The 18,869-nt window shown below is 39.8% G+C and overlaps 1 protein-coding gene across 1 annotated transcript in view; it reads left to right on the top strand.

The window, feature by feature from the left end:
- Window positions 1-18,869, top strand: part of DACH2 (dachshund family transcription factor 2) — a 100,643-nt gene that overhangs the window by 23,794 nt on the left and 57,980 nt on the right. The window contains exons 2-3 of the mRNA XM_035898814.1: window positions 5,209-5,364; window positions 8,180-8,352. Of these exons, the coding sequence (XP_035754707.1) occupies window positions 5,209-5,364; window positions 8,180-8,352 (329 nt within the window). The remainder of the gene's footprint in view (window positions 1-5,208; window positions 5,365-8,179; window positions 8,353-18,869) is intronic.

The following is an 18,869-nucleotide window of genomic DNA, read 5'->3' as shown; positions in this document are numbered from 1 at the left end:
TGGAAGTAGCCCAGTAAAGCCATCACTGGGTTTCTTGAGTTTTAATATCTCACCCTACACACTTTATGGCTTTCTTGCAGGGCACAATCCAGAAGTTGATATAGCCGAATACACACAGCTAAACAAATAAATGCATTAAAGCTTTCAATGCATTGCAAATCTTCCATTTAGATTTTCAGATGGGTGTCATGCTTTCAGGGGCTGATTAAAATTTAAATCTCAGTCCCATTTTAACATAAGAAAGTTTATTTGGGGGTAATAAGGGACCACAGAAAGCATCCGTGCTTGCGTGGTCTCCATAAATAACATCATCTACTGCCAATATGAGGGACAGAATTTGGGGTTAAATGGGTCAGAATCCTGACCCAGAACAGTGCTGTGTTTTTCTGGCAGGAAAGCGACAGTTTACCAGGAATATGACCTGGATGTGGTATCTTCCTGCCCTTCGCTGTAGTGAGATTCTCCGTTTATCAAATATGACAAAAGTTGTTTTCTTCTGAACCTTCTCATCCTGGGACATTCAGATGTCAATACCATGAACAGAGCTGGCAGAAGGTTGTAGGCTGAAGTGTTTTCAGCAGAGGGTTTTCTGTGTAGGCCAAAAAAGTGACCGTTTTTCCCAGTATCCAGGTGAGATTAGGATATTGGTAATAGCAAATAGTCTGGGACACCTGAAGATGTGGGGCTTGGAATGCTGGCAAATGGGCCCATGTTGGTTTAGGAGTACTGGGGCTCGAGATAAGCCAAAAAAAAGTCAAAGACCTTGTGTCTGCTGAACAGTCACAGAAGACATTAGAAGTGATAAATACTTTGAAATTATCAGTGCTGAAATAGCAATGCACGGAATACTTTTCTTCTTTGCAGCTGATGTTATGCTTAATATGCCCAACAGAGTGAAAAATGTGTTTAAAAATAATTTTAGAATAAAATTGGACACTGAAGATGGTATTGCTCTTAACAATTTGAGTTCAATTTTTCAGAAATGTATCACAACAAAAAATAAAATGACAGACAGAGATTGAAACACTGTGGTTGTTCAATTCAAAGGTACCGCTGACAGAGTGGATTTCATTTAGCTCGACCAGACAGTTTTAAGGCTGATAAAATGAATTTGAAACCAAATGAAAAGAAACTGTCACCAAATTGAACTTTGATTACTTTCTGGAGATCTTTCAATACCTAAAAACAAGACACTAATTTAATCTTCTCAAGTATATCTTCACCAAAAAAAAAAGTTTTTTGGATTTTGTTTTGAAGAACACAAATGCATGGAGGGGTTTATTACTAAAAACCATGTCGCTTTAGGAGTTACCTTATAAAATTACTAGAATCAAAGATGGGCGAGGAGCGGCATTTTCAGAAAATTGAAGCTGAGCTTATCACTTGCGTTTCCTTCAACTAAACCAGATGAAACTGAAACAGAGGCACTTTGCTTACAGACCCGTGCGTGCTTGCAGAAAGCCTTGCAGCGGAGCTGTGCGTGCCGTGCGTGCCGTCGGCAGCACGCGTATGCATTGCGGAGGCTGAATTCCCCTGTCTGTGCCACCTGTGCTTTAACGCCCCGTGCATCTGAACTCATCCGAGTTGGCTGTTCAGAGGGGCTTGGCAACAGAGACACGCAGAATTTGGCCACGGGGCTGTAAAATGGCGTTAAGGGAATGCTTACCTCTCACCGCCGTTTAATGTAGAAGCAAACGGACTGAGGTTTATTACATCAGTTTTGCTTTGGCTTAGTTAAACGTAAATGTAATTCATGCACTGATAAGTAAGTTCTCTCAAATCACCTGTTGAGACTGGTAAATACCAGACTTTAATTATTAAGTATGTTGTAAATAACTCTTTCTCTTACCAAATCCATGTAGTGTCCGTCTTTATCCGTGCCCTTTGAAACACGCACTATGTTTCTGTGTAGGTGACTGTGTACTATACAATCAGGCCTTTTTTTTTTATTATTATTATTTTTCATCCATATTGTTCATTGAGCTGCAAATCCGCAAGCAGAACTGTCCACCACACATCTGCTGCGTGGCCTGAGCCGGATGGTTGAAGCAGGTCGGACCTTTTTTTTAGCTGCTTCTACTGGTGAAGCCGGTGCATTCTGCAGGGTTGAGGATGGCTTGGCCAACACCTCTGCCTCCTCCTTCCCGCGTTGGTGTGGCCACGTGGAGGAAACCGCAGTCTCTGTGCTTGCTTCCGACAAGAGGCAGGAGCTCTGGAAGATGGAGGTTCTTGTCTCTCTTGCCCTTTTTTAGTGCTGAGTAGAATCTGTTCTGGGACAAGATTGACTAGAATGCAAACAAGATAAGGAAAAATTACCTTTTTGTCCTTTCGTTTTATCTGTTGGAGAGAAGGTCATATGGGTAATGGGCGGTAGTGTTAAACGTAAAGCTCTTTGTAAAGCGTATAAATGATGTATTGGCATTTTGACAAATCAACAGACTTCTGAGTGCTCTAATAATATTCCTATGACACTTATGAATCAAGTTACTAGTATTCTGAAATGAAATATTCTTTCTCATTTAAAATAAAAAGCTGTATTTCCCTTCATATACAAGAGGGTAAAGTAAGTTCCATTGCTGTTTTCTGTTGTCTCATTTTCCATGTTTGCTTTCTTTTTTTCATAATTTTTCCCCCTTTTGTTTCATATATACCTAAAAAAAATAGAATCATAGAATCGTTTAGGTTAGAAAAGACCTTTAAGATCATCAAGTCCAACCATTAACCTAACCCTGCCATCCCACCACTAAACCCTGTCCCTAAGCAAATACTTGAAGTCCATCTCCGTAGTATGGACCGTTGTTTAATTTTAGACTCCTTATCTGGAGTTTAAACTGGTCCAGTGATTTGGACTGTAACAACGTAATTTAAGTTGAGTTTCCTGTTCCATTGCAGGTTTCCTGTATTTCCTTAAGCAAGGCAGTTTTGTGCAGGGTGCAATTCTCCCTCTGTAAAAGACGAATAACTGTACTTTTCCTACGGAATGTGCAAAGCTGGGCTCAGCAGGCTGGTAGTGCGCTCTGGTGCGACAGCTTCGGGGCCGCAGATGTGTGGTGGGTAGGTGCCCCAGGCTTTAAAAAGATGAGAGGAACTTCCAAAAATAAGTAAATGAGCTACGAGTTTAGGCCACCTGTGCCTGGGGTTGGGCGTCTTGGAGAAACACAAATGGGGTGAGGGAGACTCTTCGATGAAGAGTGCGGTTTTTTCTTTTCATTCCAAAATCTCTGACAAACTGTCTTGTGCACAGTTTTTGTGACCTGATACATGAAGTTACATGTACAAAATCTATTTCTGAGCAAGAATTTAATGCTAAGGTACGTGTCGTGGGTTTTTGAGGAAGAATGAAGTGGAAATGTTAAATTTAAATTTACTGAAAAAGCATATGGAGAAAAATAAAACTCATTTGGTAAAATCAAATGCTAAGCATTTCCTCAGAAAATCTTTTTTAAATTACACATTTAACTTGAGAAATACTTTACCAAATAATACCACCTCTGCTTCACGATAGTCAGAATGAGCAACTTACATACTTCGTATAAGCCAAATGTTATTTGAAAGAGCTGATATACAGTATATTAAATAACAAAGATGCTGACACAGCCTTAACTGTAGTAGGTCTTCTAATTACTGCGCTGTGCCGTGTTATATTATATCACATGGCATAATTTAGTGTATCTTTCTTTGTCAATGTATTACTCATCATTTTACAAATTACAAATCTTTTATAGGAAGGTAATTCATACTTGGACATAGTGCTAAAATGATGGAGTGATTTCCTTTTTTCTCAATCATTGATCTTTCAAACTTTTTCATTTAGCCGTATTAATCATGTTTATTAGCCAAGTGTTGTCATAAAGAATGGAATTTTTCTGTTAGTTTCATACTCAATTAAAATGGTTTTTTTGCTTGCTGCCTCTATCTGCTGCATCGCAGTAATCTATTTACCTATTCTAATTGAAATTCTTGTTCATAAATTCAGAACAAAGTCAATACTGCAGTTACACATTTTCATAACAATCTATAAGCTCATGGAAAATGTGGGGTGTACCTGAGAAGGGAGCGTACCTAAAGTACCTTTTTGCTCTAGAAATGTTCCGGCTCGCTTTTTTAAGGTGGTTTGGTTTATGGACCAGATGTATTTCAGAATTCACTGGCATGGTCTGTTTTAATGCTGTGTAAAGGAACCTGGTGGTATTCAGTTGTATAAGGGTAATACTGAAGAAAACTAGAATCTGTAGAACGGCTGCAGAATACCCTCTCTTCAGGGGATCCAGCAGATAGTCTAGACCGAGCACAGGAGTGCCTAGTTTGCTGTACTGTGGTTTTGTTGTAGAGAGTAATTACTGTGAATCATAGAATGTTTTGGGTGGGAAGGGACCCCCAGAGGTCACCCAGCCCAACCCCCCTGCAGGAGCAGGGACACCTTGAACCAGACCAGGTTGCTCACAGCCCCGTCCAACCTGGCCTGGAATGTTCCCAGGGATGGGGCCTCCACCACCTCTCTGGGCAACCCATGCATTTTTTATATATATTTATATGGACTCTTTACATTTTATTTCCTGAATATTGATGCTTTCCAAGCCCAACCTAACGTCTGGCTTGTTTAACTTAGCAAAGGGAAGTGTTTCACTTTGGGCATCCCCAGGATCAAACCCAGCAGTGGAGGGAAAGCTATTTAACCCTTAAGTCAAAGATAACACAGCAGCAGGATAAATTGCTGTAACCTGTTCAGGGGTGAATTTAAGCACGAATGCTAGTGAGCATTGGAGGGAGCGAATAGAGACTGACTCTGCCGTAAGATTAAGAGCGGTGAGAGACCTGACGAGCCCGAGGATGGACACGGATTAGTCCCTGGCAGGAATCAGGGTGCCCTGATTGCCTGTTATAGCAGGAGATTGAGATTCGGTGTCTCAGATGTTCCCTTTCTGCCTTATTTACTTAATTGTGACTGATGTTTACTTGGATGATTTTATCCTTAAACATTGAGCTCTTCCTGATTCCAGAAACTGGTGTTATGAAGGTAGGTGATGCTGAAAGTTTCTAATCATATTTTTTGCCTGATGCATAGTTATTAATTTATTAAAAAAACCCTCAGGTGTAGGTTTCAGGTGCTGTGTTTGTGCTAGGTGTTTAGCTCGTTGCTAACCAAGCAAAATGTCCTTTAATGAAAAGTATATGCTATTTATGGCTCGTTTGTACCCTGTTTTGCAGGTGGGAGTGAATCCTCCTGGGATAAAGACAAGCTTCAGTCTCCCATCACAACGGGATCCCAGCACAGCATTGGTCACCCCACACTGTCAGGGCAGTCGAGCCTTGGAAGCGCGCACCCGCTCAGCCCTCTCCAGCAGAATCACCTGCTCACCAACAGTACGTACTGCGCTCTTACGGGGGAAAATAAGTGCACGGAGCCCTGCTCGGAGGCTGGGCTTTCATCCCATTCCAGCCTCCTGGAGGTCGGGGAAATGGATGGGAGACAGAGGAGCAACAGGAGGGTCAGGCCTCCCGCTGCCTGCCGCGCTTGTGCGTCGTGTCCAAGCCACCCACTGGGATACAGCCGCCCTCTTTGAATAGCCACCCCCTGCTGGGGTAGGGACTGTCAGTCCTTAATTGACATTTCCATGGCCTGGACTGGAGGGAAAAATAACCATGAAGCTGCTTAAAATTTTAGCTATATGAGAAAATCCTCTTGCAGGTGAAAATGCTAAACACCAAATGAAAATATGAGAGGCAGGGATAAATCCAAAATGTCTAAGTAAAAGCGAGCAGAAGCAATCCCTCTGCCTTGTTTTGCCTTCTACCTGCCAGGTGTGGGCAAGGTCATCCATGGAGCCCAGCTATCCGAAGCAACATGAAAATGGTACAGATAAAGTTTGGATTTGGAACTTAAGGCTTCCTTCAAAGCATCTCTTTTCCTTCCCGTAGCAAGGGAGGAGGTGGGAAGCCAGCAGTTCCCCTTCTCCTTTGCACCCAAAGAAGGAAGGAAGAGAAGGGAAAATTATTACAAGAAAGATGTTCAGGATTAATATTTTAGAAATTAGTGAAGGAGTAAGGTTACTTGTAACAGATGATGGATGAAGAATGAAAATCTCACTATTTCTGAATTCCTGTTATTTGTTTAAGCTCTTCATCCTCAAAGTTTCGAAAGTTGAATTTTGGTATTAGTTTTAATGGATGAATGACATTTCTGTCTCCTTACGCAATGTTAGGAGCAGACAGTTCCTTGCTACCTGTGCAGGGACCCAGACTTGAACAAATCAGAGCTATTGAAATGGCTCCTACGATATGGTCTGCTTTGTTCATGGGCAGGTATGGACCTGAGCATTTTGGGTTAAGAGTCACCAGATCACAGGACTCAAATTCACTGTAGTTTATCCTTTCATTTTATATTCTTGCATAATTCATTACCTGTATGTATTTAACATACAGGGATATTGTGCTCTTTGCTGTTAAAGAAAACTTTAAAGGTATTTTCCGGAGGATTTTGTTGTAGGCAAATGTCTATAGGCTATTAAAGGGTTTATTGAATGTCAGACATTATGTCCAATGATTTGCAAGTGTAGGATATATTTTCTTCATAGTCCTCTGAAATGTTTGACGGATTGTGTCTTAAAACTGGTGATGTGCTGTTAAATTCTGTTTGTAGTTTGCATTTAGTTTGCATGTCAATTGGACTTTAAGTAGACATACAACTCAATGTGGCCAGATGGTGTCTGGGAGTTTTGGAACTCTATAGAGTATGAGGAAAGATTATTGGGCTGTTAAGGGAGATGTGCAGGGGAACAAAGCCTTATGGATGTAAGCACCGAAGGGGATTGTCAGCATGGCTTAGTGAAGGGAGATGTATGTGGGCTTTGCTTATTACCCATCATAATTAATATTGGCGCGGATCATCCTATAAAATATATAGTGCATTATAAGAGATCACAGTTGATTTTTATACGCTCAAACTAAACAGAAATAGTGTGGGGGCTCAGAATATGTACAATTCTGCCTTTCGTGGTGGGCACAGTGGTGTTTTTATATCGCTATAGTCAAATTGTATTGGAATAACGTAAGCTATATCAGTCAATGCTATTTTTTATTGTGGGTTCTGTCATACACCAAAATGGTGACCAGCCTTTTCATTTAAAATAGTTAAGATAGAGCCAAAAGTTTAAAAACTTTTAGAAATAATTAAAGTGAATAGCATATGGTTATGACTAGCTGTATGATTATGTTACTTACTACTTGTGCCTGAATTTTTTAATGAGAATTTCTAATCTAAATTTCATTTGGAAAAACTATAAGATGTCTTGTCTGGCAAAATGAGTCCCATTTTTTCTGAAAAAAAATAATTTCAGATGCCCAAAGGTAGCTGCCTTCAAGTGGTCTTTCTGAAGAATTCTTAAATGCAAAATAATCTGAAACCATTTTTTCAGTGAATTGGTGTCTTGGTTTTGCTTTCCATTGTAGCCATTGCTAAATACAACAAGCAATACACGTGCTGAAATAGAGATTAATGAAATCCAAGAATTCAATTCTTGCTAGCAGTAACATCACCTTTTTGCTCCAAATTAATTTCCTACCTTCTTAAATTGTGTTCTATCCATAGCAGAAGACAATTTAAAGTGTCTTTTTGGAAATTAAAACCTCTGGCAAAAATTTGAACCTCTCATTATGTGTTCCAGTTCACAGACCTTCTGTGTGGTAATTCAGAAGTGTCTGTGGTCCAACCCACAGCTTCCTATATTCAAGAAATAGTCCTAATACAAAATCTAGTCTCAGATGGCTCTGTGTGTGTATTAATAATAGTAAGAGGACTTGGTCGGAGTATATTGTCAGATAAAATTATTAGTAAATATTTGCCTGATGTATTGGAAAAACGTGCAAATACCTGCATGTTTTGTGGGGGTTTTTTTTATTACTCTTAATAAAGAGGTCACTGAACTTATGTGCTGTTGCATATTCATTTTGCTAATACTGTGTTACTTTACAGCTGTATGTTTCTTTCCCTGATACAAACCATACAGCCTTTACTGGAATACAAAGTCAATTATTCCCTATGTAACATCAAAACCATTAACACATCATAATCTTGAGTTTGACTAGGCGATGTTCCAGTAGAATATAGACTCTAAAAATGAAGGCACTGGGCTATAAAATGAGGGGCTGACACATACAACCTGCCTGTGCTCTCTTTTAGGGATAGACCTGCCGTTCATGATGATGCCCCACCCTCTGCTTCCCGTCAGCCTACCTCCCGCTTCGGTTGCAATGGCAATGAATCAGATGAACCACCTCAACACAATAGCCAACATGGCTGCAGCAGCCCAAATGCACAGCCCTCTTTCCAGGGCAGGGGCCTCTGTTATAAAGGTAAGACTCATCTATGAGACTTAATAAAAATAGCTTTTTGTGGCTAACAAAACCATTTACACTGACTTTCTGAAGGAAGAAAAGAGGAAACAGCCTCAAGTTGCACCATGGGAGGTTTAGATTGGACATTGGGAAAAACTTCTTCACCAAAGGCATTGTCAAGCACTGGAAGGGGCTGCCCAGGGCAGGGGTCGAGTCCCCATCCCTGGGGGTATTTAAAAGCCAGGCAGACGCGGTGCTTAGGGACAGGGTTTAGTGGTGGGATGGCTGGGTTATGTTAACAGTTAGACTTGATGATCTTCAAGGTCTTTTCCAATCTAAACGATTCTATGATTCTAAGATAACTGAGCGGAATGAGCTTGCACTGCCAGTAGCACACCTGGACTGCTGTACCTGATAGTGCTTCAGTATGAGGAAATACCCACGAGTACAGTCAAGAAGTTAAGATGCTCTGCTCTGTCTCCAAATCTGTAATGTAATTAAAACCAGATACTACAGTCACTAGAGGCTAGGGGAATAAGCAGTGCTGCATCTGTTGAAGCTCAAAAGCTGTTCTAAAATGTTGTTTAAAATCAAACTTAATGTTCTACTTAAAAGAAAATGCTGTAGAATATAACAGGAGCTCTGGTGCGGTGCAGTTCTAGAACAGGTTAACAGCAGAGAAAATCATCGCAAGTCCCGTAGTGAGGATGGTCCTGGTAGCCACGCCTCGGTTTCCTTCTGGCTGGATAAAACGTGTTTGTGCTTTTGAAAGGCTTCTGATGGTCTCTTCCAAGCAGGTTGTTGTGAGCTGAAGTGCTGCCACACATTAAAAAATATGTTGAGACAAGACATTTTCGAAGGAGAAGGGTATAGGAGCAGTACATATGTGTGAAGGATTGGTGCTATGGGATTCTCTAAAACACAGCGTGTCCTCTTTTCATTGAGCAAAAATGAAAGGCTTTATCAGTCTAACTTCTGTGTGTGTTTGCATGCACGCGCATGTTTCTTGTTGACAAAATAAAATTTTGTCAGCTTTGAAAGGTAGTTATTTTAGTCCTATTTTTCTTTGGTTTTAAATATATGAGTCTGTAGAGCTCTCTGTTCTGGAAAGTACATGTCTCTCTCTTTTGATATTTATGCTCATTTACACTCATGTATCCCCATCATTCTGGAATCCCAAAGTTCCGAGTTGCTTTATTTTAATAACTTTCACTGATTTGCTGAACTTAATCTCTCATAGCTTTATTGTAAAATATCTTAATTATAAAACATCGTTATTTTATAATTGAGAAAGGGACTGTTGCCAATATTATGGGCAAATTGTGAGCATAAATTAGTCAGGACCGGGTTGTACTTTCTGTTGTCGCAGCTTGCTGCTGCAGGAAATTTTGTTTCTACATCAAGCAGGGAAAGAAACTAGCAGTACACAACCGCGCGTTTATTCCTCATACCTGTATTTGCTGGTAAAAACATACTTTCAGGAAAGAAAGCAAATCTCTTTTGTCACATTACAGTAGCATAAAATATTACGCATCTCTGTTGCTGAGGTTCTGGAGGTCTTCATTTTTCTTCTGATCTTCCTGGCCCTGAGCATCTCCAAAATTGCCTCAGGTTGTTTTTCTTCTTTACCGAGAGTCCACTCCCAGATTAGGGCAAACGTCGTTGTTAATACTTTGGGTTTGTTTACTTTTTTTTTTTCTTGGATTCTGGGAGGCTGGTGAAATTTGGGGTGGAGGAGGGAGGCAGACAGCGTTCCCCACTTAGAGACTATTTAGGATTAAGATCTATAAAACTTCTCCTTATCATCGGGTATCTGCACAGGTGTTGGCTGGGCAGGGGAAACATGGTACCTCTGATGTCCAGCTGTCCATCAGTCAATGCAAGTCACTGACTTGTTAGAAATTAATTGAGGTTCCATTCGTTTCACGCAGTAACCTTTTCTTTAACTGTTCAGAGACCTCTTGAGAAAACCATGACTTAAACACGGCAGTGGATTATCTGTAGCAGCAAGTAGACTGCATAAGCTTTGATTATATTTTAAATCCTATCGGTATGTCAAAAGGAAGATCAAATATGTATTTGTAAACAACGCTAGTTCTTTGTCATCTAAACTACAGGTTTTGCAAGCAGGTGGGTTTAAGGATGCTCTTCAGCAGGCCCTTGCTGATGCTAGTTACTCATTTACAGCTATTTTTCCTCCAACACCTGCACTGGGGGATACACAATATCTCCACAGCAACAGTAGGTCTCGCCAGCGCTCTGGTGGGAATTATTTCCTCTACATGATGTAGAGGAAAATACAGCAGGAGCTAACGTGACAGAGGTAAAGCACGCATCCATCGCCGTGTTGCTCTCACTTGTCAAGTGATGCTGCATCTTTCTCTCGTTTGTTCCGAGTGCTGGAACTGTAGGTGAATTTTATTGCAGACAGCGTGAGGCTCCTTTTGTCCTTCCCTTCCCTTATGTACAATCATCTAGCTCTGAATGACGATCAATTAAAATGAGATCCTTGTACAAAACGAAACATGTAGAAGAAAAGCATTGCTGCTGTTGTTACCTGTCAGCAGTCTTACTTACGTGACATTATTGAAGCGCATTTAGTAAGTACAAAAAATGACTAGTTTTAGATAGACTGCAATTCTAGCATCATGGCATTACTTAAAATGGGAGAAATGAATCGAATATATTGAGTGTGTATCTATTTCCATACTCTGATGACTAAAATACCACTTGGCCTGTTTTCTATAGGTGTGAGAATCAGCTGCTTTATAAAGGTTTTGAATGAAGTCATTATGCTTTTTATATCACGTTTGCCATTTAGAAATAAGCTGTTCTACCAAGATATGCATGATCAGCAAAGTTAACATTTAGTGCTCCAGAAAGAAATGTCATAACTATGAAACTTGATTTCTTCCTGACAGGAACACTATAAATTAGGCAGACACAATGGCCAGGCTCGCAAAACCTTCTTAGCCATCTATAATGTGATCTGATGTGGTTATAGCAGCACCCGCTAGCAGTGGCTATAGCTACGGTTCTGACAGTGTCCCTGTAATAAATCCAGACTTTCAGGGATTTACTGTGCCGCTGAAAGAACTTGCTCTGTTTGAAACTTGGCTCAAATGGTTCTGGAGAATCTGTATAATTGAGGGTGTCATATGGCAAAACCAAAATTTGACAGCAACGCTGACTTCACCGCCCTCTCTCTTTTCCCTCTTGCGTCTGCTCTTCTGTTAGTTCTTTTTTTCCAGGGCTGCACTTCAGCTGGATGAACTCTGCCATCCAGTTACTGACCTAGGTGCAAAACGCTTTGCCAGCCTGGTCTGGAGGACCAGCCTGGGGTGGAACTTTGCTGAAGTATGCTTGAATCATGGTGTAGGCTGGAAACAGTAGTGAATAAGTGTAGTGGTTTACTGTCGTCCAATAATTTTGCTCCTGAAACTTGGAAAAATCTACCCAGTGATGATATTTTCAGGTCTTAAGAAGGAAAGTTTGGGTGGGTCCTTTATTCAAAAGAGAAAGGATTTTTTTTTACTGAATTTTGTAGAACAACTCAACTCCAGAGAGCAATAACTACATAATGTTAAGAGTTTTATTTTATAGTGGACCTATAATGAATATGGCTATTAATATGCATTCACAGCATCTTATACAGTTTATCTTAAAGGAGCTGTGAAGATGTATGCTGAGAACACAGATTGCATAGAAAGCTGGAAGCACGCCTAAATCTTAACAGATCATTTAAATTAAATTGGGTCCAAAGGACTTGAGACCTCACAGCACATCACGTGGATGGCGGAGAGACAAAGGTGTCCCAGCAGAAATGGCAGTAGCTCTTCTGCTTGTGGATGGTGCTTTTGAACCTCGGAATCAGACCATGCCCATATCATAGAATCATAGAATGTTTTGGGTTGGAAGGGACCCCCAGAGGTCACCCAGCCCAACCCCCCTGCAGGAGCAGGGACACCTTGAACCACATCAGGTTGCTCACAGCCCCGTCCAACCTGGCCTGGAATGTTCCCAGGGATGGGGCCTCCACCACCTCTCTGGGCAACCCTTGCCAGGGTTTGACCACCCTCATTGCAAAGAATTTATCACAACTCCCTGTCCATAGTGGAATGAGGCCTCAAGCTGCGGCTCCTCCAGCCGGGTACAATAAAGGCATCAGGAGTGGGAAGGTCGTGTCGCCAAGCCTAAAAGCCTCAGTGCATGCAGATTAAGCCAGAAGGAGCTTATAGACTAAAACCCATATGAGCTTACACAATTTCAGCCAAAAGTTGGGGAGGGGTTGCGGGGGGGGAAGATTTGAGGTTAGGAAAGTATAAGGAGGGCTGGCAAGAGCCACGTTTCTGTGCCAGTCCCTGTGTGCTCCCTGAACGGCCGCTTTCCCAGGGATCCTTTGAAACCAGTTGGTGGGAGACGCTGTGGTTGGGGTGGGCTTGAAATGGTGGGAACCGAATCCAGGGGCCTTCAGCTGCTCTCTTTTGTGTTACGTATCGAAAGATGACTGAGGCAAGATTTTATCCCAGAGGTTTGAGAGGCTCTTTGACCCTTTTCTCCCAGTCTTTCCTTGCTGCTTCGATTCACCCCACACATTTTGCACTTTCCTTGCTCCTCTTGCTCATGCCTCACTCTTCCTCCTCCATCTCTCCTCCTTCTCATTCTTCTCCCTCCCTTTCCTTTTGGCTCCCTAACAACCTCTCCTGAGCCGCCGAGCGATGCGCTTCTCCCAAGTAGGAGTATTTCGGCAAATTGCTTTCCTGCTGTCCATTTTTCTTCTGTTGTCATTCCCTCATGCTTGCTGTATCCCTACTTTTCTCTTACTCTTTTTTTCTCTTCCTGCTCTTATCCAAGTCCCAGTTAGGAATAAACGGCACGATTTTTGAATGCAGCTGGAAAACCCAGAGAAAATAAGTTAAAATGTAATAGAAATGCTTTGTTAAAAAAAAAAAAAGCAAAATAAAGCATTTTTATTTTATATATGAAATTCTATTTCTTTCAGAATTTCACCCCGATGTACTGTAGAAACAAACCCAAACCCACCCACTTCCCCCCCCTCCCCCCACCAAAAAAAAAAAAGGGACATTTTACATGAAATGCGATGTTTAGTTTTGGTAGGTTTTTTGTGAAATCTTGTACTTCACATCAACTCTACACAATTTCTTTCTGAGTATTTTGGTCTGCTGATAAACAGGACAAAGCATCATTTGTGTGATCTGGCCACGCAGCAGAGATTTTTGAGTCTCCTTGTCTTTGTGTTCTGTTCTTCTCCTGAGTTTGTGGGGTTGTTAAAGCGTTTGTAAAGGATGTATATGACAAGATTTTAAATTCCCTAAAGAGAATACAGATGGGCTGTGTAATTATTGCTGAGAGGTGCTATTTTCTGTGTGCTGTACAACTCACATTCATAATATTTACCTGACAGCCAGAAAAATGTGGCCATCTCAGAATACTCTCAAACAATTCTTCTCAGAAGAAAAACATTTCTTGTTACAGAATTTCTAACACTTAATTTCATAGCTCTCTGTGCATTCAATTCATTCTGAATTGTTTTCAGAGTATTACAAGATTTGTAAACTAAAACTTCCATAAAATGTATGTTGTTATTCTCGTGATTAGATTTATTTTGTCCTGTTTCATAGCCTGTGTTCATTGTTGGCAGCTTATTGCTGAAATGGGTGCTAGAATATGTTAGGGGAGTGATGTGTGAGACAGAGTAGTTTAACTTTGCTTCTTATAAAGCTAATTTTTGTGGCTGTACCCATAGGAAAGGAGGAGTGTGCAGTTTTGTATCTTTTAATTCTCTGATACAGGGAAACTACTATGTTGGGAGATGCTCAGGTCCTCACAAACTGCGTTAAATATCCTTCTCATCTCTCCTCCTTTGACGGGAGGCACATCCCTCTTGCTAACACCAAGGCACCTAGTTGCTAGGTTAAAGAATAAGCAGTGAAGACTTGTTTTAAACTTGCAAGTGGAAAAAGGTACAGTCAGAAGCAAGTACATCTCTTTTTTGCAAAGCTTGCAAGGGAGTATTGTTAGGCCAGGCACATACTAGCTCTTAGTTCTGGCTCAGATCTTTTTAGTATTGGCTTAGTCATTTGCATTTGTACTTAATAATAATATAGCTGTAACTTAGATCAGGTACAGCATTATCATCATTAGGCCTGGGAGCACCTTTCTTCCATTCCGTAGCAGCACTGGGTGAAACAATCCAGAGGAGGGGGGGCACAAGTAGAAAGTTTCCACTGCAAGATCCCTTCCAATTTTAGTCAATATTATACTTTCAGATTCAAAGTAAAATATAAAGGTAAAATCTTAATACACGAGTGAAGGTTGCCATAGTTTTCACAGTGACTGCTAATTTAAGAAACGGTGAAGAAGGAAGCTCTGGTTTGGCCATTTACCAATGCCATCTGATGAGCTGCGGTTTTCTGTTTGGCTGAGCAGCTGGCAATTAATGAATTGATAGGAAGTAGTCACAAGGTAATGGAATTAGCAAATGAACATCTGGTATTAAAAACAAGTAAACAGAGAAGTGTTTTTATGATTTCTGAAATTTGGTGGGAAAATAATTGCCAGTTGACTACAACTGAACAACTATATGTACACAGTGAAAAAAAAAAAAAGCATTTTAAATGGCAAAGTATGTCTTTTAAGTGAATGACTTCCCAATACACTGCAAAAGATGAATGGGATCCAGCTGGCTTTCAGACGTACAGATTCTATCTTAGTTTTTAGACCAGCTGTTTACCTTGTTCATCTCCACTTCTTACAGCAATTGCAGATAGTATAAGTAGCTCAGAAGACCAACAAGTCATCTCTACTCTTTGTGTGTGCCCATTGATTCAAAATATAAACCTAACCACTCTTTTCTTGCCAGTAACAGTAACTCTAACCATCATATTTCTTGTCAGCCACTGTCCGCCATCATTTCAGATTTAGCACAGCTCCCTGCTTACTGTGTCAGGGTTATTCTTTTTCTTTGAAAAGCCTAAATGCCAATTATGTATTGCTTTTCTCAATAATGCATTAGTTAAGGACTGTAAACTTTAGAATACTATTAAAAATGTACTTGTTATTAGAGTTCAAATAGTATTAGTATCAACTAAGGTCAATTGGAAAGAAGTGTCTTAGCATTAACAAAAAAAAAAGCAATTCAGTTCTTTGCTAACTGAATTTGTGTTAACTTTTCTTCTGTCTTACTGAGGATGGAATTCTCAGATAGGACCTTGCAGATAGGAGCAGCGATAACGCAGGCATGAAATTGTGGTAGTTCGGGACAGGAGGTGAGGAGGTCTGGAGCCAGTCTGCTGGCTGACTGCTCCTGGCCTCCCAGACCCCTCCAGAGAAATGAGACGCTGGCTTCTAGAGCTTTTTAACTGTGTAGTCCCTTTTGAGAATCTGAGCGGTGGTTTGGCAAGCACTGGGAGGTGGAGGTGTGGCACAATAAACGTTCCAGCGGGGAACGAGTGTGCAAATTAATGTTGGAAAACATATTCTGCCAGAGGCTGTGAACTCTTCTGTTTTTCCAACTTGGTCATCAGCTCTGAATCTTTGTTACAATAGTTGAAAACTCTAGTCTAGACCTAAAGAGAGTAGAATCCTCATTTTTCCTTCCTCTCGGTTTCATTAGCGAGGTCTGGTGAATTCCAGCTTTCCTGCCACTGCAGAGCCCTGTCGAGTACAGAAGCAGCACCTCAATTAAATATGAAATATCAAGATAAATGTCTGAATAAAATATCGAGGACTCAGACAAACTTCCAAAACCTGCTTGTCAGCAGTGAAATGCCATTAAATCCTCTAGGAACTCATTAATAGATTAACATTTGGAAGAGTAATTACAGCTAGATTAGAACTAAGAATAAAGAAAACTAAAGGAAAATCCAGCAGCATCATTTTTCTAAACTCTTGACACAAAATGAAGATCAATGCTATAAAAAAATCAGAGGTAAGGAATTAAGGTCAAGATGATTATGTCAAAAATAGGTAAGCTGTTCATATATATATCAAATAAAACTAGTGCGGATGCAACTGCTATGGAGCATTTCATATTATTTGTGTGGAACGCTACCTCACGGGGGACAGGAGAGGGATATTGAGGTGAAATCAAGGATGGATCTGGAAATTGGATGAGTTGATGACTTCAGTGCCGTTAACCTAAATCACAACTAAAATTAACAATGTCAAGCTTTGTAGCTACATTTTCTGAGCCAAAGCAAGACACTGATCTTTAGTGAGACAGAAATATATTACCCTTCAAAAGGATTAAATACTGCAAAAGTCTTTTTTGAGAATTTATGTTACGGCTCTGTAAAGGGAAGAGAAAAGGTAAGATAAAGTAGGTACTACAGTTAGATAAATAGGTGAGATCTTGAGAAATGTTTTCATTTTTCATAAAATTCTCACAATCTGTAAATTTTATGTATATAATTCATTACATTCTAACCTGGAATATGAATCTTGCAAATTTATGAAATAGGAAGAAATACAAATGGAGAAAACATTACTTTATTTAGAAGTGCTTCTCTATTAATGTGAATGTGCCTACCGTAGAACCAGGCTGCACAGCAGTGTGCCGGTGGGAACCGAGCTGTTTCAAAGAGGAAAAAAAAAATATATGAAAAGTAACAAGGTTGTAAAATACATAAGTGATAAATAAAATGAAGTCGTCAATGTGTAAAAAAAAAAAAAAGGTTTTAGATTTGCAATTTTCCTATTTAAATGCCCTCATTGATTTGTTACAAATACTGTTAACCCTGTGTTTGGAAAATGGTGAGGACATTATCACTTGTGTTCTCATTTGTAATAAAATAGATTAACTTGCTGTGAAATTTTAACTAGGCTGAGACACAACAGTAGCTACCTAATGAACCAGAGCACATTGCTGTTAAGTAGCTAAATAGATGCATACTGATTACAGGACTGAAAAATGGATCTGTTTACTTGCAAAAAAAAGAGTCTGTTCGTAGTGTTATTCGTTATAGTAGGGGAAATTCAGCATTACGTTTCCACGCAAACATTTAGAAATAGACAATTTATCGATCCGTATGCAGGCTTACATGATGATGCTCTGTTGTCATTTGTAGTACATATCGTACAAAGAAAATTTCAGCTCCTGTGTTGCCTATAGGGAAAAGTGTATCTTCCCTGTAGATGTAAATTTTTGGAACTGGTAAGACGTTAGATGACATAATCAACTAATTCTCTTCGAAAGTGATTCATTGTGTGATTAAGAATGACATTATTATTTGACACTTTTATTTCTGCCTGAACGTTTCAAACCAAGACCCTGAGTTTGAAGGCAAATTACTTGAAGCAGAGATTATTTTATAGCAAGAGACAATGGGAAATGCATTTACCAGAAGGAGCTCGAATACTTTGCTTTTCCAAATCATCAGCTTTTGAATTACTCAGATAACTCCCATTTAAGATGACATATATGGCTGTTTGTGTGATATCTAAGTGTTAATTCTTAGTCATATCTGTTCATAGGTTTTTTTGCAGAACAGTTGGCATGTCCTCTCCTTGGCTATTCATTTTCATGGTTGCAATAGACAATGAAATGTACTTAAACTATGTACTCTTCTGTAAAAATAATCATTTCAAAATGCCATCTTAATTGTAAATTGAGCACTCTTTGTGGTAGAAAGAGGGGAAATAGTGCCAAAGAGCACCATTAAAACTGAAATCCAGGCAAATAAAATTACAGTCAAGAGTTGTAGCCTGCTAGCAGCAACCTATTTGGAAGCTGTTATTTACACAAAGGTAAAAGACATGCGGTGCTTATAAGCTCAGGATTGCATGCATAGGATTCATCATTTATTTAGGAGAATACTTCTTGGGGTAAGAATGTGACTTCTAAAAGTAACTTCATAAGCAACCCATCCACAGAGTAAGTCATGACTCTTCCGCCCCTCTAAAACCAGTCTTTCGGAGCCTGAGAAGAAGAAAACACAAGAGAGTTTTAAGATCAGTCACTTTGACTTTTTTCTCCCCAGAATTTGAAAAATTGTTTGTTTAAAACCATTCAGTTTTCAAAATTTTAAGAACTTGTGACTCAACATAGTTGATGCAGGTCTGTTAAAACTTAATAAACACTTTTTAATTAGCATTCAAAAATACTGCAATTAAAAGTCTACCTTTAAGATTTATTAGTTATTGTATGTTCATTAAATAACAGATAATTAGTGAAAACAGATCCGTTGAGGATTAGCAGCTATGTAATAGATACACATCTGTTACATGAGTTTGAGGCTCAGTTGTTATTTAGTGTACAATAACTATCCCATTAAAAACACATTCAATGCCGTGTTTTCAGCTGGTGTGACTGGGATAGGCAAATGCCACCTCTTGCTATTGGGAGGATCCAATCTCACATTCCCTTTGCATCATTCTCAAATGGATCTGTAAATACGAAGATGAGCATGATTTAGAGAGATGGTTTTAATGGGGAACAGAATGTTCTTAAATGTCGATCTTACTGCCAGTGTTATTAATGAATTGCCGCAACAGGTTACGAGCAGAAGCTATTA

The sequence above is a fragment of the Egretta garzetta genome, unplaced genomic scaffold (genome assembly GCF_000687185.1).
Source record: "Egretta garzetta isolate BGI_Z169 unplaced genomic scaffold, ASM68718v1 scaffold220, whole genome shotgun sequence".
Classification (NCBI taxonomy): domain Eukaryota; kingdom Metazoa; phylum Chordata; class Aves; order Pelecaniformes; family Ardeidae; genus Egretta; species Egretta garzetta.
The sequence above is the reverse complement of the archived record's forward strand: the minus strand, read 5'-3'. Positions and strand labels throughout refer to the sequence as shown.